Below are 21,517 nucleotides of genomic sequence, written 5' to 3' on the forward strand. Positions count from 1 at the left end.
TTATTAACAATTGACTAGGTGAATAGATGATCAGAACACAATGGATGTACACTCAGATCTGCTTATAAAAACACTGGTTAGAGCAGCATATCGGATATATCAATGGACTTCCCTGGCGGCGCCAAATTTTTCATGTTTTGTATTGTGAAATAAGCTGCTTATAACAACTCTGTGATAGTGCATTATTGGTTGCAACAATCAAATCTGGTCACTGAGAATTAGCCTTAAAAGAGAAAAGCACAGAAATGCTACAAGCGCACAAGCCAAACCATGATCACAATGAGAGTGTGCATGCATGAGAAGCTGATGGAGCCAAACGACAAATCGACCCAGTGCTGTGGAAGTGGAAACTGTTTGTGACCATGCACACGAATGTTGTGTGTACTGTGGCTACTTTCCTGTCAGTAAGGGCCTAAAGATTGTGATTTCCTTTTTCTCTTTTTGCATACCCCAGTTGTAACAATTATTCATTTAACAATGACATTTCCTTGACACTTCTATTTTGCTATCAGCGAGTTTGATTGTAATGAAATTGTGTCTCGGGCAAAAAGAAAAAAATGCTTAAATTTTTCCCTGCCTAGTGAAACTTTGTCCCCCATATGATATCATTTTTTTCATGAAAAAAAAAAAAGTGGATTCATTATGCGAGCATATACCGTAAGCCTTGTGCAACCCGCAAGACAAGGAGGAGTATAATGTAGGGTGCATGTAGTATTGCTGCATCTGCAGACACGTGCGCAACGTGGGTTTTGCATGCTAGTTTAGTGAGTGTGTTGTGGGGTTTTGGGAATAAAGAGCGTTCCGTGTAATGCGGTGCAGGTGGTGGTGATGGAGGTGAAGGGGCTCAAGTCGCTGGCACCCAACCGCATTGTCTACTGCACCATGGAGGTGGAGGGGGGCGAGAAGCTGCAGACGGACCATGCGGAGGCATCCAAGCCCATGTGGGACACGCAAGGCGACTTCACTACAGCCCAGCCCCTGCCCTTGGTCAAGGTGAAACTTTACACGGAGAGCCCCGGCCTGCTCTCGCTGGACGACAAGGAGCTGGGCAAGGTACTGCTGCACCCCAACCCACTCAGCTCCAAAGCTCCCGAGTGGTACCGCATGGTGGTGCCCAAGAACGCACCAGACCAGGACCTGCGCATCAAGATTGCCCTGCGCATGGACAAGCCGCAGAACATGAAGCACTGTGGCTACCTGTACGCCCAGGGCAAGCAGGTCTGGAAGAAGTGGAAGAAGCGATACTTCGTACTGGTCCAGGTCAGGCTCTCCTCCTCTGGTCACTGCCAAGCGAAATCTTCGCAGTTAAAGATTGAGGGGTCGTGAATGGAAACGACTAGGGGGTGTGTGAATGTTTTGAGTTCTACAAATATAAGAAAATTCATGAATGCAGTGGCAATCCTTGAATATTCAAACGCGGCCGAATATTCCAGTCCTTGGCTACAGTAAAAGCTCATTCATTCGACCGCTTTAGTGCATAAATTTCAAACCAAGAGCACGGTCCCCCCCGACGCCCATGTAAGTCTATGGCTTCGGACAGTCGCTAATTCGAACAAGGGCGGGCTCGCACTGGTCCATTCGTGCGAGGGATCGAGTCAAAGTACGACCCACGGAGCCTGTGAGTTTAATTTTGTTTGCAAGTGCCATCTGCATTTTTAAATAAACAAGACGAACAGTGTTTGCTATATTAATATTTTCCCTTTTAAATGTGCCTCCTTCTAGAAGGGGCCCTGCCATGCAGACTAATTAAAACAGTGTGTCAGAAATACTTCTTTTGCTCCTCAGAGCACATTTACTGAGTATCTCCTGGATGGAGTGTGGTTGTCTAGAACATTCTTGATACATTTATGTGAAATTATTGTGAACACTTATTAGAGACCTCCGAGCAAAAGCTGATGCGGGCCGAGAATGAAGTACAGAGCGGTCTTATGGCAATGTTTTCTATTTCCCCTGCACTAAGGGGGCCACTCAGGTACACAGCTTCACAGCCTGTGGGATACAGTAACATTAGTTGGAGCAGCTCATTCTGTAGGGGGGTCATGTACCCTGTACGTAGTTTACAGAAACAAATTTCTTACTGCAAAAGAATTTCTTGCCTCATCACTTGGTGTGTGTAGAAACTGACTGTCCGCGGAATGCGTGACAAAAAGACAGATCCAAAGCCAATCCAACACAATCCACATGACAAACCAAAAAAGACGAAATATTGAGACCAGTCAGGATTACTTGACTATGAGGTGTCATTTATAAGGCCTTAATGACACCTCATAATGACTAGCCACATTAGTCATAGCCTGAATTCAAGTCATGGCCAAAAATTCAGTACAAAATCCGTATAACAAGCCAGTACCAAACCCAGTTTTGATTATTGGCTATAATGCCTTAATAGCTATATTAAGGCCCCAATATAGTCTGATGTTTTCGACGCGACTGGCAGAGCCGGCGACGTCGGCCACAATACGTCAGCAACGACAGGCGCGTCAAAAAGCTGCTGCTTCTACAGTCCGGCGCGGCTGGCATGCATGCGCACAAGACGCCCTCGAGGTCTTGTACGTTTTCGAGCAGACGACAGGGCACCTGCAGGGAGGAACTGGCTGCCTATCGAGGCACTAATTACTGTTGCGATCAAGGCAATGATGTGATATGTTTATTGCGAATGTTCAAATGGCACAAAGCATCTACAGCCAGCCGCGAGGACGTCCAGCCCAGCAACAGCCTACCCGCGTCGACGACGGCTAGGGACAAAACGATGATTGTGTACGTGCATGTTTTACTGAAAACTAATCATAATTTAAGTATCTACGATTACAGAAGAGTTAGAGGTTGCACAGTAATGAGGATCCCTTTCACGGTCGGCTGCAGTTCTTGTAGAATTCCATCAATTTCGCAAATTCCCTGTTTGTTGAGCCGCTGACGTTCCGTGGGGCCAAATCGAGTACGGCTTTCGATTCCGGTCACAACTCTATGCGAAGCCACTTCTGCAGTTTCTGGTATTCTTCCACTAAATATACTGCAAATAAGTGAAACACCACCATCGTTACACCTCCTAGAGGACTGAATTAAAATGGATATGGCACACGCACTGAGGCGAAGAACTCACAGTTGTGCCCGGCCATACTGCTGACAGATTGCATCTCAGGCATTTTTTTTTTTTCTTCTGAACGTCTCTGTAGTCAATCCGCTTGGTATCATGCCTTCTAGCAGCTTTTCTGCAACAGTGTCTGAAACCCGCGCGGTTGCTGTCTACATAGCAAGCCGCCACCTTCACTGCACGTGAGGAATGCTGGGATGCGTGGTCGGCGCGGCCGGTGAGAAATTGGCGAGATTCTATTTGCGCGTCGGCGACGTTGGACCGCGTCAGCTCACGATCGCTACGTCCATCAAGCCGTGACGTTGGACTATAGACCTCGGTTTTTCGTCGACGTGACGCCACGGAGGCCAGCGTGCATGCGTGCGTGCGTTACGTCTAACTATATTGGGGCCTTTACAATGCAATCCAGAATCCACATAAGCCAATCAAAGCCAGCAGAAGACGCCCCTGTGTGCTTTCGCATTACCGCATACAGTCAAACCTCAATATAACGAACACGCATATAACGAATTATTGAATATAGCGAACTCTTCCGAAATATTTTTGTCAAACACATGTATTTTTAACTTCCCATAGCGAACGTGGTTTGGCATAAAACGGATATTACGAACTTCGCGACACCAAGCACTACCTCACTTTAATAGCAGGAGGCAGGCTTCGTTGCACTACATGTGTGTTGTGCGGCGCAGCAAATGTTCAGGATTACCTCGCAGGCGTTGACAGCGCCACAGATGCCATGACGGCATTGGGAGTTGACAGCCGAAGAAATCTATGGCCTCCAAGATTACCCCCGCATGCCTGTTTGTGCGCACGGAGGGGATCTCGGAGGCCATAAGAGATCGTTTGCATCTCACAATCGCCGACAGCGCTGCTTCAGCAGCGGCTGCAGCGGCACGATCGAATGTTGTGTTTTGCCTTTTTGGATGGAGGAAGGAAACAACTTGCTCTTTCGGTTTTTGCGCCATTCGCGTTTTTTGGTTTTAGTGTTAGCAGCGGCGTGGCCATCATAGCGTTCGGCGGAGGCTACGTCGGTCGTCGTGTCGAGTGTGGTGCGCGGGTGTGCGTAGTGCTGTGATGGCGGTGAACGTGAAAAAAAGAGCAGAACTGACGTTAAAGACCAAGCTCAAGATAAAGGCAGTTTACAAGAGGAGACTGATTGACACTCTTCTCGTGAAGCTTCTTATGAAGCAGGACTTGAAGATCGACTTGCTGGGAGCATCAAAGCGGCATGGGACAGCGTGAAAGGCGAAACGATTGCCAGCTGCTTTCGGCACGCAGCTTTTGTTCCAGCAAAGGCCCGCGCATCAAGTGACGATGGGGACGAAGCAGAAGCAGAGCTCCGCGAGTTTCTGACATGAGGTGACATGCCCGCAACGATGATTGTAGAGGACTTTGTAGGCGGCGATGACGTCACGGCGACCACGGCTGTACTGACGGACGCCGAAATCACTGTGGACTTTTCTGAACATCCCTCAGACGAAGCTCAGGCTGACCGTGCAAACGATGAGAACATTCCGACTTCACAAGAAGCACTTGCTGCATTGGATTTACTGCGCCGCCACTACAGTGCTATTGAGAGCAGTGGGTTTGCCCTTGTTGAGCGTTTGCAAACTGTGGAACAGGGAGTGATACGGAACGCGATCAACACAAAAAAAGCAGGCCGCGATAACGCAGTTCTTCACGCTTAAATAAACGGACGTGACCCAAGAAGGCACCCTCCGAGTTGCTGTGCCTTCTCTGATTGAATTTTGCTGCTCTTGCATGGATCTTCTACGAAATTTTATATTACGAATTATGGATAGAGCGAACTATTTTTTTATTTTTTAACTGTTCGTTATAACGAGTTATAAGGTGACTTGAGTGCACCCCGTGAAATTTGGTCCTGTTGTTTGGTTTGAATGTGGCATATGTTTAACACATACCGGGTTGTTTTACAGACGTAGTCATGGAATATTTGAGAGTGGCTGGCAAGACTTTAAAAAAAAAATAAATAAAAGTGAGGAAAAGCAGCTTGAGAAGTTTCACGGGTTGAAGCAGGTCTGTGAGTGCCAATTGCAGGCGCCACTAATTGGACGGCCATGTGTTTGCGTGTGGTGCAGGTGTCGCAGTACACGTTCGCCATGTGCAGCTTCAGGGAAAAGACCTCAGTACCCACCGAACTGCTGCAGCTGGACGGATACACGGTGGACTACACAGAAACACTCACAGGTAGGGAAGGTGCCTCTCTTTCTCTGAGCGTGCTAACGAGTGAACCTTGGAACATTCGGTGTTTCTATTCATCTGATTGGGATATGTAATTCATGTTTCCTGACCAAGTTTTTACAGCATTGCCGCAGCAATCGCATCATTATGAAGAAAATATTAGGACGTTGTCAGTCTTCACTTCTTAACCGTATGTTCATGCGGGGATCAAATGCTTGATAAAGCCTGCTTCGTTGCCAGTGCGCTGAAGCCTGTGCTCAGTTGAGTCTACGCTGTCATCCTGGCCTTCTCTGCCTTTTCGTCTCTTATTGCTATGAGTTTCTTTGTTATTGGGCTGCTCTGTTGTGATAGTGAAGTTAGCTCTTTGAAGCCCTCCCTTTGCCGACCCTTGTAACACAAGCGTGCGTTGCGCATGCATTATGCGTTGTTCCTGCCCGCAGAGATGGAGGGCGGGCGCTTCTTTTTCAACGCGGTGAAGGAGGGCGACAGCGTGGCCTTTGCGAGTGAGGACGAGAACGAGTGTCATCTGTGGGTCATGGCCATGTACCGGGCGACGGGCCAGTCACACAAGCCCACCCCCCTCGTGCAGCCTCTGGCCAGCAAGAACTCCACGATCTCCCGCATGCAGGGCGGCAAGTCTCGCTTTTCCCTCCTCCTTCGCCCGCCACCTGTCTACCTGTCACAGCTCCCGACTCTAAGGCAGCTTAGAATGCCAACGCGATGTTTTCTTTTCTTCCAGCAGTTATTGGGGTTAAAGGGATTCCTCATGCATTCCAGAAACAAGTGCATTGTGAATTGTTGAAATTGGACCATGTGAACGAAAGTTGTTTAACTCTGAAAATTCACAGTGTAAAGATCTGGCGAACCCTCATTCTCGCTGCCAAGTATCACCGCTGCTTTTTAACGCCATTGGCCCGGAAAGAACATTTCTGGAGGAGAATAAAATATTAAATACATGACAATATCGGGAACCCGTTAACATCACCATATCCCGTACTATGCATGCAAAGCATAAACGCCGCACGCTTGATTAACACGATTAACATGCCTTATACTTCCATACTAGAGCTGTATACTGACCCTGTACTCTTGAATTGACGGGACATGTCCAAACGGGTGTGGCGTAAACTGGATGTGGGTTTTCCATTTAATGCCAAATCTTTTCGCCACCGCATTGAATTGTGTTAGTTGTGTTAAGAACAAGCGTTTTATCATGGTGCTCACTTTGAGCTCTTACGGATTTGTAGGCTGTGGGAAAGTATTTGAATATGTAAAATGTATGGTGCTTTGGGTTGCATGCTCGGCCCAAGGTAGAAAACGGCAGCAGTACGCTACATGCATATATCCTCTGACTTTGCAGACACGGAGCGTGCCCGGAAGCACGGGATGGATGAGTTCATCTCGGCTGACCCAAACCGCTTTGACCACCACATGCTGTTCCGCATGCTGCAAACACTAACCCTCGACTATCGGCTCGCCGACCCTTACTGCTCCCTGGTTGGCACTGTTTGCTTTTCTAACATTCGCTGCCTGTGTGCTCTCTGCCACCACAAATAATCCTGGTTCTGTCTGTTTTTTCCGGCATCCTGCCCACCCCCTGTTGGGCTGCTTTTGCTCCTAGAGTAACTGACCCTGGTTTCATTTTAGACTAACAACTAACCCTGGTTTTAGTCTTAGACTAAAGGCAATGAAAATGCTCAGTCTTAACCAGTATTTTTATGTTGATTTCAAATGTGTAATTATATTTCTGATATGTTAATTAGTTTTCAAAATATATTCAACATTTTCACTTGTTTGTTACAGTAACTATAAAGGAAAAACAGCTAATCAGAAAACTATAGTAACTTGTGGCTAGATAGTACACAGTATAAGGAATGCAATGTAAGAACTACTTTCTTTGATTAATGCAATATTAGTCATTTTACAGTTTGTTAAATTTTGATGTAGGGAAAAGTGAATTATGAGCCATTTAAATAGGAATGCACAAAGAGATTAGCAACGGCAGAGAAGCCAACGGACGCGGAGAAGCCATCGCAATGGCTTGCAGTTGCTGCATTTTTTCTCGTGCTGCGGCCCGGCCCTTTCGAATGTAAGCGAATAGTTATCAAATGGTTCACCCCTAGGCCCTGATGCACTGCAGAGAAGCCACCACGTTTCTCCTCACGAAGTAGTGTTTCCCCAGGGACGGTCGGCTCATATGTTGGCTCGTTGGCATTTTTTGATGCTTCACCCCTTTGCACCTAGGCATTGCAGAAAAGCAACAGTTGCTGGGTGAATGCCGCTGTTTAGTTTTTCATGTCGTCAGTTCCCAAGTTGGGCCCCCTCACACATAAGCACATGTCCAGTCGATCATCGAATGTATTATGGCGGCCCATTTTGTTGAAACTTTTAACATGGAATCTGGGAAATCTTGTCATCCGGGAACATATTAACCGATAGGAAAATAGTGCTACTCTATGGGATGTTTCTACTGCCCGACAAGGAGACTTGCTCCATCTGGGCGATGAAGTCCTCTTGCCGAAACGTTGGCTCAGCTTGTGAGGCTTGTGAGCTGAGGCTCCGCCTCTACCCTTCTTCAGTGCTCTTTCATACTGTGTAGCCGACTTCTTCATCTCATTCTACCCACTCATTGCAAAAGGCACAACGATCTGATTGTAATCATCCTGAGCACTACATCACTCGGGTCGAATACAAGGCAAACAGAGCTGTGGAAGGGTCTTGCAGGTTGCGTGCACATACACGGAATGATTTGCAGCTTTGCTTGGCGCGACCAGATTGTGTTCACATGTGTTTCTTTTTTTCCCATGTGGCAGCGGTCTGCCCCTATGCTAGTCGGTGTCCAGAACTGCACTAAACTGTACTCAGTTTGCTGACTGGTATGGGGCCTGGCTACCATTGCTGCATAGCTAAACCCAGTGTAATTAAACTGAAAATATGCAACTGCACTATTTCTCGGTGAAGGACCCTTCAAATGTCATGCCTGCTGTTGAATGCTCTTCACAGGGGCATGAACTGCATCAAATGCAGTTTAAACTTTGAGAGAAATTATTTAAATGATCGCGTGCTGTGTGGTCACACCTTAGCTCGATCTCACGGTGGTAGCCTGTCAAACTTTGTGAGTGTGTGACATTATAGACTGACATGGGTGTTGACTGGTACCTTGTCAATGGGCCCCTCAAGGTTTGCCTACCAGCTGAACATCTTAATCTTGTAACCTGCACTTGCAGAAGTTGACAGATATGATGCTTGTGTAAGCAGTGGGATCAGTCCTACAGGCATAAAGATCTTATAGAAAAAGAAAGGCAGGCATGAAAGTTAACCGCACGTGCCCACTTGGCCATCATGCTTCGGGGTGCGAGAAATAAAAGGACAAATGGCGGGAGAAGAAAGGGTGGCACTGATAAAGGGCATGGGCTCTAGAAATTCGCTTGAAACATTACAGCCACTGTCAAAAGATTTCAAAGACCTCGGGGAAAAGGTGTCCACGTTCAGAGAATTCTGCCCTTTCACTCAGAGCCAGCTTGCTCTATCGAGACAGCATTAACTTCCATTGCTATAAAAACAGGAGATGCGCTTGCAGTGTTACGTTCGCACATTAGAAGGTATCAATATTCCAAGTAGAAGCTGTCTGAAGGAACTAGAAACAAAAATGTATAGTCGTGCCGGGAAGAAGCTGCAGTTGTCCAAGTGCACAGGCGGTGTTTATTAGTGGCTTTTTTTTTGCTTTTCTTGTGCTGCGTTGTAATTCTTTGTTGCTGCTGTATTTGGGGCAAAAGCAGATCACCTGAGGTCTTTCCTCCTTATGTAGCTTGGGCATGGCAATGACAGATGCAAAAGTTTTTAGCCCATTGATGCAGCTCCTCATTGTTTCATTTTGTGGTGCGTTTCTGCCCTTTTAAGCCTGGGTGTCGCTCAGGCCCATGCTGTTCTGTGCAGGGTTGGTTCAGCCCCGGGCAGGTGTTTGTTCTGGATGAATATGCTGCACGCTACTGCGTGCGCAGCTGCTTCCGCCACCTGTGCTACCTGCAGGACCTGCTAACCCGTGCTGAGAAGGGCCTCATGATTGACCCCACGCTCATCCACTACAGTTTCGCCTTCTGCTCCTCGCACGTACATGGCAACAGGTGCGTCTCCATCTTTCTTTTCTCAGTGCTCACCACGTTGCATTGACCTCCTTCCTCCTTTTTTCCCCCTCGTTCGGGCCCGTGCGAAGGCCCGGCTGCTTTGTTGGCCGGTTGCGGACATACTTCTTTGTACAGACCTGTTCGCTGTGCAAAAGCATTGGCAAAAACGTTGTATTACTCGTCATTTCGGCTGCCCATGTGACGCTGCGTAACCGATGTTTCCCTCCTCGTTCAGTAGTGTATATTACTGTGCTGTATATTGCAGTACTCTATCCAATACTGTAGTATTGGATGCACACACAAACCACGTGCTTGAGCTCGGAAGCCTAGGGGATAGCAGTGATAAGATTCAAATGTATCCACAGACACGCGCTAAGCAGGGTAGATATTCCATTCAACATATGCTGCCGTTTTTCCAAGCAAGGCTAACGCAGCAAAGAGGACTCTCTTAACTCTTGCCTTCCGTGAGGCTGCTGTAGGCTAGGTAACTGAGGACAGTGTGCTCTGAAAGTGGCGATGTGACAGGCACCTTCCAGCCATCCCAATTTGCTCTAGAGACTCCCAAATTTTGGCTACATTTTCCAATCGTACGAGCATTGCCCTGTATCTCCTGAAAATTGTCCCTGTGCACGCAAAAATAGGTTTTGCGAAAAACTGCCTGTGGAACTGGCAGCTGCATTGCAATCTCCAGCATTACCATCAGCGCCCGGGCTGAGGCCATCAGCACCATTAAATAGCTGGCCGATGAAAGCTAAGTTAAGTTAAAGCAGTTGTGGATTGTTTGGTGGTACAGCATTTTAAAAGGTTTGCAGTTGCAAAAGTGGCATTGGCGCGACACTCGCATGGACCATAAACTTCCTGCTGCGAAGGGACTGTTCTATCTCTGGATGAAATTAAAAATTTGGGACAGATGCAGGCATTCTTCCGTCCCCCCTCTCCCGTTGCCATGAACCTAACCTTCCGATTCTTAATATCGTCAGGTTGGCAGGTATGCGATCCTCTTTGCATTGACTTGAGATACAAAGTAGACTTAAATGTGGTTATAACGAAATTGCAAAATGTCCTCAATTTTTCACATCTAGGTTTTCATTATATGCAGTTCTCGCATGAGACCTCAAAGTACAGTGCAGAATGCAAACCAGATTAACGATAAAACGTTTTGTGATTGCGATGAGGGCACGGCACGGTTGTGACAACAGCCTCCGCCGTGACGAGAGAGCGGAGAAAAGGGGCTGGTGGAGGAGTCAGAGTCTGAGGAGAGCGTGCGCGTTCCCACCGCCGCCGAGCAAGAAGGCGCATGCGTCTTCACATACGTTCCCGCTCACCTGCCGTTGCTGCAGGAAATCGACCCTGCCTCGCATCACAGGCGCCCTCTGCTAATCCTGCTTCCAACGCACGTAACGCACGGGAGGCGGCGACCAACTGCGTGGCGCCAATGGACACACATTGTTTGCCATGTCTTGTTTTTGTCCTGTTCTTTTTCACTGCTTTTTAGCATGAGCTATTGTAGTGGCGCGTTCCAAAAGCGAAAGCGGCTGAGACCTCTACATTAGCCACGTAGATGCGCCGTCGGCGCTAAATCACGTCACGTTATATCAGCTTCAGTCACTGGTTACTATCGTAGGCATTCTTCTCATGTCAGTTCACATTTTATCTTTCGTGAAACTTGTGGGGTTCTGCCAAATTTCTTTTAATTCAGCAGAAATAGTCAACGCTGCGAGGTCGTTATATCAAGGTTGACTGCCATGACATCTCATCACATCGAGTTTTCAAATACCTGCACTTCAATGTGAGTGACGTCGGGTAATTGAAAAACTCCGTAATATCGAGGAATTCGCTACATAGAGGTTTGTTGCATAGAGGTTTAACTGTACAACTGCACCTTGAGTCTGAAATAAAGATGGTAGTAAAGGTTTACTTTACTTCGCGATTCAAAGCTCAACTTCAGTTGGCACGTGGCCTGCTTTGCTGGAAGTTTAGGCATTGAGCTGCTGCTGCTGCTTGGAGATTTTTAATGCGACACCATTAGGAGCTTCATGATAGAAAAACCTATTGTGATTAGTCCTAAGGCTCTCTGATTGGTCGAGACAGTGATGTAGTCACAAAATCGTGGGATGTTTGTTTATTTTATTTATTCGATATACCTACATCGCCTGGACATGTGTCATAAACTTCGCTGATTTGTCAAGACAGCGATAGCAAGACACGGTGACGTGATGTCACCAAATTCACTGATTGGTCGAGGTAGTGATCACATCAGAGAGTTACTTAAAATAAATATTAAATAAATGAATAACTAACATACTTCATGGCTGCGAACGTGATTTCAACTCGTGGTGTTAACATATCAGCTTTGCTGGCTGCAACATTATGTCATGACGCCATCACCACAGCCTAACATGCCAGGCGTTGAACTCCCCGTCTTTCACGCTGTGGTTTGGCCCTATTGGTGCACAGGTCAGCTCAAAAACGAGCTCGCAGGCACTTGTTACATTGTAAATTGTAGTTGGGTGGTTGTTAAACGAGAGCGTAAGAGCCCCGTGTCACAGAAAAGCCGGTGTCAGCGTTGTTGTCCATTGTAACACGAAAATTCATAATGAATTAAAGAAACAAAGTGAAAAACATTCTCCATGTGTGTGAAACACTATTGCGTAATTAACAGGGGAGTCCCCTGGAGTTGCATCGGATGCAGACAGCAGATTGCGCACTGGGATGCGTCGAGTTTTAAGAAGCGGCGTTCGAGCTTACCGCTGACGTCATCGCTCGGCAGGCCATAAGGCAAAAATATATAAAAAATAAAGTTAAAAAACTGAGGAAACCACTTTAGTTTGTGTGAAACGCTATTGCATCTTACCCTTAATGGCAGAGCTTAAGTGACCCCCTAATTTTTTTCATTTATTATAATATGTGTCTCACCATGTTGAGGATGAATTTGATTCACATGACCACATACGATGCGAGGGTTACAGGAGCAGTCGCATTTGTCAAGCCATGGAAATGTTGGAATCGCGATTTGTCCGTCACATCAAAGTTTTCAAGTGGTCCTCTTGCTTACCAACACAGCAGCCGTGCCTTCGCACCCCTCCCTCCCTTTCTCTTTACTCTTTGGGTGCATGGTCCGGTCTGGCCAGTGGTGTTGTTTTGTGAGCCCACACTGTGCCTGGGTGTTTGGAACCTGCCCCGAGCCGGGCCTCTTTTTTGCTGCCACCAACCTCTCTCCCGTCCAGTTTTTTGTGGACGCCTCTTTTGCAAAACCGAGCTACAGCACATATCGCACCTTCTGTCGGCCCCCTCTACGGCCCCCCGTGTCTCGTATCTCTTTTCCTTTTCTTTTTTTTTACACCGTGCCGGTGCTCATGTACCTGCCATCATCCCCATTTAGCATATGCCTGTCTGGAAGTTCATCTTAGAGCCAACAGGGCTGCGGTAAGAAAAAAAAAAAAAGGAGAAATGAAGGGACAGGTTTTTCTTCCTCACCATTCCACTGATAGTAGTCCAGGATTGAGGCTTATGATGAAACATTCCTTGCACTAGCACTCTTGTTGTCATTATGTAATTCATTCTCTATTCTTTTTTTCTTTTTCACTGATTCGAGATTGTTAGCTGCAGCTATCAGACATGCTGCAATCATTGACCTCCTTGCATCGTTAGGAGAAATTTGGGGGGCACGAAAGCACCTAAGAGCTAGATGAGACAGCACTGATTGTGAACCATGGACACTGTGATGACAGTTGCTTTTACGCTTGCAGCATTGTTGATGGTGCCCAAAGTACACAAGAATGGGCTTACCAGAGATAGGCAAAGGGTGAATCCTTATTGAGCATCAATATCTTTCTTGGTGAATTTATTTACACAGTGATATGAATGCTACTTTCAGAGTCGGGATCCAGGATCTATCGTTTTTTTTTTTTTCTTCTTCTTTTTTTTTTTTTTTTAAGAAGCAGCTTTGTGCAGTTTTTCACTGTCATATCTGAGAAAGCCAAGTATATGAGCCAGTGGACTTTTTATCGCAGTTGCTTGGCGTGCATTCTGTGGACATACAGGCCAGATTTATGCTACATAAGCAAAGAATTTATTTATTATGAGAACACATATCCACTGCATTGGGGCATTTCATTAAGTCACTGGCCGCCTAGGGAGCCGTGGCACCTAGACAGCTGTTTTCTTTTTTTTTTTTTTGGAAGTGCGCGCCTCTATCACTATCTACCCTCCACGTAGGGTAGACTCCACTGTATGCTTAACCACAAGGAATGCTCTCATGCTACTCGGGAGTGCAGCAGCCAGTTTGGTGGCATGTGCGTGATACCATTGAAAACGGAGTGCGAGTGCGAGAGCATGTTTTACCGTAAGCCCTTCAGCAGTAGGCTTTCAGCAGGACGGTATGTGACGTACGTCAAGTTTTGATTGTGTCTAGCGTCGTCATTGCAAACAAGGGAGGTTTTGTTTCGTGCTAGTTGGCTTTGGTCACCCTGGTCTCGTATGCGTCCAGAAGGTTGATACGGTGAGTGCAAACTGAGTGGAACAACCCAGACTGTTGCTACTACTGCTGCTGCTGCTGCTGCTAGTGGAGGAGTTGCCGGGCGGCTGCCATAGCGGGCTTGCATAGCCCTCAGTGTTATATTTTTTCTTTCCGTAGCTGCATTCCAGTAGATGTCTGCTTCTCTTTTTCGTTGTAGTGGTCGTAGTTGTAGTAGGGTTTTGAGCTGGCCCCTCCCCCCTTTTCCTCTGCTCTGCTTGGTCGAGCCTTCGCCACGAGCCTCTCTCTCTCGTCAAATCGGTGGTGCTAAGCTTTTCTGGTGGCAGCTTTTCTTTTTTCTTCTTTTTTGTCTCTGCTAGTCCGACGGACGTTTAAGGTCTTTTGCAGGGCAAATAAAAAAAGTGTGCCTGTTCTGTAGTAGTCTCCAAAATCTGAGAGGCGAAATGGACAACAGTCATTGTCTAATGCCGTGCTCTATACCACTGATATTAATTAACCTTGCCTCACGTGTCGTAATCGCCGCAGGTGCAGAGATCCTTTACTATTGTACAGCTAACTATGCTGCCTTGCAGTCGCATGAAAAGCTGATTAGGCGGGTGACAGTGGGGCGCACCCATATGCATGCATTCTAGTGCTGTGTTCCTTGATGACACTAGCTAGCGGACACTAGGCATAGATGACCTGCCGTAGTGCGGAACGCAGTGCTGGGCCCTTTTCTTCTGAGCCACATTGGGTGTCTCATTGTCAAAAGTGCGAGCATCTCTTGTGAGAGTCAGGATAGGCGTCGGTTTGCCTGACAGCATTCATGTGATGTTTCTTCTTCGGTTCAGGGGTGCAACTGAGGAGAAGTCCGTGCAGTGATTAAACTCTCTTTTTGCTCACTTTTGTTTTGTCACCATTGCATTGTCAATGTGCACAGCAATGTTTGAGGGAGGAGGGGTTCTGTCGCAGCTTCTAACCTCATCCAAGAGGACAGCTGTCACATATTCAAGCCTTGCACATTATTTGGAAAATGTCTTCGATTCAGCTTGGTTCCTTCTCATCAGTAATACTGATATGTGAGATGAGAAAATAGATCCTTTCTTTTCATACAACTTTATCTCTTAGTTTCGTGTTTTGATGTAAGAGCCCCCATGGCCAGCTACGCGTGAGGCATCAGGAGCAAAGGGCCCAGTGGTGTTTTCGCTTGGTCCAGTTGGCAGCAGCCGCGGAGTGTGCATGATGCCACCATGTAGTGATTCCGAAGAGCGCGACGACTGATGTTGGCTTCACGTTGTTGCCGGTGTAAAGTATCGCCCCTCCAGCCGGCCTGGTCGTTACAGACGTGAGGTACGTTTCTCCTCCGCCATCGTTGTCCGCCCCTGCACCCGCTGCCTCCCCCCATTGTCTGGCATGTCCCCCGTTGCCTCTGTGCATGCCATTCGCTGTCTTCTCACAACTGTGCTACTGCGCTCGGCAGGCCCATGCACGCTGCTGCTGCTCCTTCACTTCTGGCTCGTCACATTTATGCAATTATGACGCTGAGGACAACCTCATCTGTCCCTCTTTGCTCCTCTGCGCTCAGAAGGCACCTCTGTGTCAACGTTTCTCCGGCAGCGAAAGATCCATTCGTGGCTGAGAGACTTGCATTTGAAAATTTTATCATCCCTTGAGAACAACTCAGTGAGACACGAGGGTCTGCATCAGAGAGCTGGTATTTATGTCATAAATAATTTCTCATGGCGCTTTTCTAAAAAGCGCCTACTTTGGTGGCTCAGTGTCCTTGGCGCTTGGCCGCTGAGCGTTACGCCATGGGTTGAGTCCTGGCTGTCACGGCTGTATCTTGTGAGGTGTAATACAGAAGTAACCATAGTGGGCAATGAGGACCTTGGGGGGTCTAAGTAGATCTGGGCGTCCTCCGGGACATGTCTTCGGGGTGTTGAACCTCATAGTTTACTTACTGGCCTTGTTATAATGCAAGTAGCACTTGTGTTTCTGTTATGTGTGGGAGCGGGGCAGCTTGAGTTTGTTCTCAGCATCCCTTCAGCCAGTGTCTACGGAAACATGTTTGTGAAAAGAGAAAGACAGGTGCACATCCTGCTTACGGTATCACCTGAAAGCGCAGTCTTGGGCAGTGGCTCGCCCAAAACAGGGGCAATGTTGGTGGTTTGGAGAATGAGTGGTATGCAGTGCAAAGTGATAGAGTTAGAATGTAATATATAGTCGCTCCGGTTAGCAGATTACTCAAAAGTTTGAAGGTATCGGGATTTTATGTCACGACGGCAAAGGCGTTGTTTTGCTTGGGGCAAGACATATTCAGTTCAGGTTTATTTTACAGTGTTTTGAAGCCCTTTTATTATTTAATTTCACCTGAAAAGCACATCTTCGTAGTCTGTGGTGCAAGAGTTTATTTTCAGATTAACAGCAATGCACAGCCTGACCTTATAACGTACTACTTCAATGAGCCCCTTTCCAGCGCACGATGTTTATAAACGCCTGCGGACTCACCAGCAACTGCAATCGTTATAGAAAATAAAGCCTAACTTGCAGAAGTACGGAGGCAGCATTTCACCTCTGCAGTGCCTTATTAGCCATGCCTCTTTCCTTGGCCATTTCTGCTGCAAGCTGTTGCATGACTGTGATGCACGAGGCAGCTGTGTACGTCACTTGCATGAACAGTTGCTGCTCCTCCAACTGTCTCTGATGCAGCCTTGGCCTGTTGCATTCTTTGGGACAGGGCTTAGGAGATAAACGTGGAGAGCGCGCAGCTGGCTCAGGCAGGGCCCGTGTGACACTCTCTGAAGTGTAGACGTTTGGTGGCATTGCGAAGTCTGGCTCAGTTGCTGCATACATGAACACCAGTGTGTGTGTCAGTATTAGTGAACCACACTGTTGGGGTTACGTTTGTTTTATGTACGCACGTGATACTGTGCACACTTGAGAATCTGGGAACTTTCGGTGGCTCATTTTTGGGGCCATCTTGTGTTGAGGCCTCCATTTTCGATCCCTTTTGAGCTGACTGAAAAAAAAAAAAAAAAGGCGGGAGCAGTGTGAGGGAGTTCTGACCAAAAGCTCTGTAGAAGTGTAATAAGTTCCTTATTTAGGAACGCTTGTGGTGAGCTTTTGCGAGATGTGTCCTTTGATTGTATTTTGTTGCCCGGCACTTGGTGAAGTATTTGTGCGAGTCAGGTGTTATCACTTTAGTTGTGAGAAGTTCCAGTGGCCTTCACGATGGGCTGATGAGGAACTCTGCATGCACTTGTCCTTTCCTGCCAAACATGCGACTGAAAAAGGGGACAAACCAAAAAATGCCAGAATTTTGTTACTAATGATTGACTTTACTGTGAAATAGCTGGCTATAAGCAACTGCCATATTGTTTAGTTCCAAAACAAAGTGCATGCTGGAAGGGTTGAATTGAGGCGTGTGTATGCATAGAGAATTTAGAAAAAGCACACCAAGGGGCACAATGATTCTGCACGACCCACTTCGAAAACTTCTGGTGTAATATGTTCCTCTAGCTTTTTGTTTAATGTTAGGCACAGTTTAGTTCATCATAGGATTGTTTGTTTGAAACACAATTGGCTGATGGGATTACGACACTAGTGTAAATGGCTTCACTTTTGGAATGAATGAGCGAAACGGCAGTTGCTGTATATAGCAGCTGGTTCACCTATCGTGGTATTGGTTTCCGGTCATGGGCATTGACGTTGGCCCTCAGGTGCCGCTTGTGTTGAGCATTGCTGGTACGATAACCTGTGGGCGATGTTTTGCTGAGGCATAAGTGGCATTTGAGGAGTGAAAGATGTGCGTCATCGGAGGAGAGTGCCCCTACCCATGCATCACCGCTTCATTGCCAAGTGTTAGGCTTGCGGCGTGGGTTCATTCTGTAACACTGCAGAGGGTGCTTTGTAACAGATGTTGAGAGCACCGATCCATTGGTTTTTGTCCAGAGGTCTGTAATTTACTCTTGAATGACCATCGAAACAGAAGGTAGCAAAAGAGTACAGTGAAGTGTTATGGTGTACATGACATGTGCTGACATTGGTAGAAGTAAACCTCCACTTGGGGCCCAGGGCTTTGTGCTGTGTTTTAAGTCTGTTGTCTCGTTGTTTGCTTTGTTCAGCTTCAAAAATGGCTGCTCACTCTTTAGGATCTTGTGGAATCGTTGGATGCTGACGATTGAAAAAGCACTAGCCTGTTTTCGGAACTAGAATGTGAAGTGCAGCTGGAATCATTAGCAGGCTTCAGCGGTTAGCAAGTGCCTGATCAAGTTGCAGCTATAGAAAATGCAAAGAGCTGCACTAACCGAAATAGCATCTTGTATGGCATCAGGGCAGTGTTGGTCAGGGCGTACTGGGATGTCCCCATTGCTACGTGCAAGTGCGACCAAAAACGTTCGCCAATTTCTTGTGGTAGCGCTGAGGCGTTCTCTTCGCGCTCATAATCACAGCATACGTGAAAAACACACATGCAGTAGCCACCAAACAATGCTGTAAATCTCAACTGGAAAAGTGAGTCAGCTTGCCCTGGCTTGTCTTGGCAGTGTGGAATGGGCAAGGAGCATAGATGCTGCTATCTTTTGGCATTTTATATTGCCGTAATGTTATCTTACTGGCGCCGCCATGTGGCGAGCTTGGGAGACTGGCACGCTCGATGCTTTTTGCTACTTTCGTAAAATCAACCACAGTATGTGGAGGGTCACATACAAGGCCAATGAACAGCTGCTCCTTGACGCCTTGATAAGGTGGCGCACTTTCTTTACCTCCGACATGGACGGATCCATCCGGTTGAAAAGGCGAGTCATTTCTTCTACAAACATGGCGACGCTTTCATTAGGCCGCTGTGCTCGGGACTGTAGAGCGAGTTCGGCCATCTCTTTTCTTGCATCGTTGCCGAATGTTCCGAGCAGCTGCCGCCGGAAATCCTGCCAGGTGGAAATGGTAGCCTCATGGTTTTCGAACCACATCTTGGCGGCATCCTCTAGTGCGAAATAAACATTCTGAAATTTCCGCTCCTTGTCCCACGCATTAAACACAGCGACCCGGTCGTAGCTGGTCAGCCAGTCCTCAACGTCTTCGAACTTGTCGCCATGGAACGGCGTAGGCATACGTGGAGTATGGCAGATCAGCTGCTGGGCACTCACGGGAAGCTGAATGGTCTGGATTGCCGCTGTAGTCATCGTGGTTCGCGGTGGGGAAACAAGAGGATCACACTCAGGAGCTAAGCCTCTCAAGCGACGGCTCGCCTTGTGCACATGTGTCGTGTCCACAGTGTGTAGATGGGCGTAGGGGGCAGCCAGAGGCTCTTCGTACATGGGATCTACCCAGCACCTCTACCAAAAATGTCACAGAAGCCAGTGAAACTGGTTCAGCAGGTTTACTCACAACTAAGTAAAAGCACCGGCAAGATAAGGCACGGAACCGACTGGCGGGCGAGCACCGAGAACGAAGAAGACGAGCGCATGCCAGTCTCCCGAGCTCGCCACATGGCGGCGCCAGTAAGATAACATTGCGGCATTATTATTTATGCTAGGTATCTGTGACGCGGCCACAGGTATTGTAATCGCAGAAGTCGTTACCGCCACCGTTTCACAATAAAGCTTGCTTATGAATGTTGGACAAAAGAAAAAGGCACATAATGTGCACCATTGTATAGGACAAACTACTAAACTATTGTGGGGAAAAAAAAAACGCCTTATACATCGAAAAATACAGTACTAGCTGCTCAGAAAAGCAACAGCGGTGCAGCTCAGTGCATGTAAAATCTGCAGTGCACTCTTCATTTTTTCTTTTTTTTTTATTTTTTTTTCTGCAGTGTAATGGCTTTGAGTGTGTTAAAAAAAACACTTGGGTATGAAAATGCCTACATTATGCTCTTCAGCCCTCTTTACATGACTGGTGGGTTCGAAATATATTTAAATTGTTCAAAGAAAATTGCTGTATTCGCTTAGAGCTGATAGACTACTTATGAACACAGGCCTAACCTTTTGTGCTCTTCAGCACACTTATTTTGATCTGTTTTCTGGTGCTGGGAATTTCAGGTAATGCAGATTCTTTTTTTTATTTATTTATGCTGTGAGGATTTCACTTTGTAGAAAGTTTGAAGTATTGAACTAATTTGCTAGTAATCTGAAAACGCTTTATTCTACTATGGTGTCAGTATGGCTGGGTGATATGTTGGCTGTGTGGAACACTGCAAGCATGGCCTGTTCATGAACTATGCTTGCTTACCTTAGCCGCAATCGCAGAAATCAATGAGGCACCTGTTTCAGCCTCAAGCCTTCCAGTTCGTAGCTGCTGGCCTCAGTTGTTGCCGTGCGCTTATCGAACTTCACCGATAACAGTAGTCATTTTTCATTCTGTTAACATTTTCGGCCCATAATGTTTGTACTCTCCCCTTATGCAATTCCCTTTTTCAGGCCTTTAAGGTAGTAGAATCAAATTAACTGCAATGCTAAAAAATTTAAAAGATACAGAATAAGTGCCTAGGGATTACATGGTATGTTCTCGATTCTTAACTTGAGATAATTGCTTATTTCAGGAAGTTTTATGCAAGTACTGTTTACACTTCGGTCATAAAACGAAACTGAAATATCGTTCATGCATGTCTCTCAGCGAGCTTTCAAGGCCAAAAATTAAAATTCATCAATTTTTGAAAGCAAAATAAAACGGTCGGGTATTTTGTGGGGTAAGTGCCCGTTTGGCTCTCAAGCAGTCCTCTAATTAATCCTAAGGAGGCACTCTGCGGTAAAGGTGCTTAGCTGCTATGAAAACCTTGGAATCGGGATGCGTTATTTTGAGCGCAGTGCAAGCTTTCTTCTCGTGGTGGGGGACGCAGACGCTTGTGGGACGCAAACACAGGTCCCCGCATTGAACCCCATGATGTATGTTGAATCCTCAGGCAGCCCTCGTTACCCCTTGAGCCAGGTGTTATTAACCCCGAAGACATCAAGTAAGTGCTGTCACGCTCACTCACTGTGGGAGCACTCACGCATTGGTAGTACCTAGAGAGCCCACTTCGCATCCGTGCACCTTAAAATTGGGGCATTCGTGCAAGCAAGTTCAGCAGAGAAGAAGGGAACATACTGCAATGTTTATCGGCCGGCCCGCGCCATTGCATGTGCAATGGTTAGCTTTACCGGGACACATCATCCTATTTAGTGCACCGGGATTCGCACTATTCTAGGACAGGCACTGCAAAACTGGCTGTGGTGAAAGCTAGCACTTCTGGGGTTTTGTCTCGCATTCAGCGAAGCACATCGGTGTAAAGAGCCGATCTCAGTTAATTTTCATCGTATCTGAAACCTCGGAAATGCAAAAGGTATGCCACTCAGATATACATGCATGCTCTTGAGAGTCTGTTAATGTAAGCAGCTAGACAAAATTGTTAACTAGGCCTTACTAAACAATGTCTGTGCTTGACTGCAAGCAGCGCGGTGGGCACTTTGCACTTTCTTCTCTAGCAATTGCTGCATGCATGATTGGGATTCGTTCTTTGTGCCGGTGGAGGAGTTGGGGAAAAAAATGCCTCCAGGCACTGAACACAGGTGAGAGAGGAGGAGCCCTGATGTGCTTACTCTCTCGGTCTGAGCATGAAGGGAAGCGAAAGGGGCAAAAAAAAATGTGCAGAGCCCCCTTTTTTTT

The 21,517-nt window shown here is 46.9% G+C and overlaps 1 protein-coding gene across 7 annotated transcripts in view; it reads left to right on the forward strand.

The window, feature by feature from the left end:
* Positions 1-21,517, forward strand: part of Cadps (calcium-dependent secretion activator 1) — a 130,908-nt gene that overhangs the window by 40,532 nt on the left and 68,859 nt on the right. For 5 of the 7 annotated variants that reach the window (XM_084578598.1, XM_084578592.1, XM_084578593.1 and 2 more), the window contains 6 exons: positions 820-1,260; positions 5,191-5,299; positions 5,734-5,925; positions 6,654-6,790; positions 9,230-9,417; positions 20,775-20,825. In XM_084578598.1, the coding sequence (XP_084434724.1) occupies positions 820-1,260; positions 5,191-5,299; positions 5,734-5,925; positions 6,654-6,790; positions 9,230-9,417; positions 20,775-20,825 (1,118 nt within the window). The remainder of the gene's footprint in view (positions 1-819; positions 1,261-5,190; positions 5,300-5,733; positions 5,926-6,653; positions 6,791-9,229; positions 9,418-20,774; positions 20,826-21,517) is intronic. The other 2 variants (XM_084578595.1, XM_084578599.1) reach the window with 1 other exon arrangement.

This window comes from Amblyomma maculatum, chromosome 9 (assembly GCF_055883805.1).
Source record: "Amblyomma maculatum isolate TAMU_Amacu chromosome 9, ASM5588380v1, whole genome shotgun sequence".
Classification (NCBI taxonomy): domain Eukaryota; kingdom Metazoa; phylum Arthropoda; class Arachnida; order Ixodida; family Ixodidae; genus Amblyomma; species Amblyomma maculatum.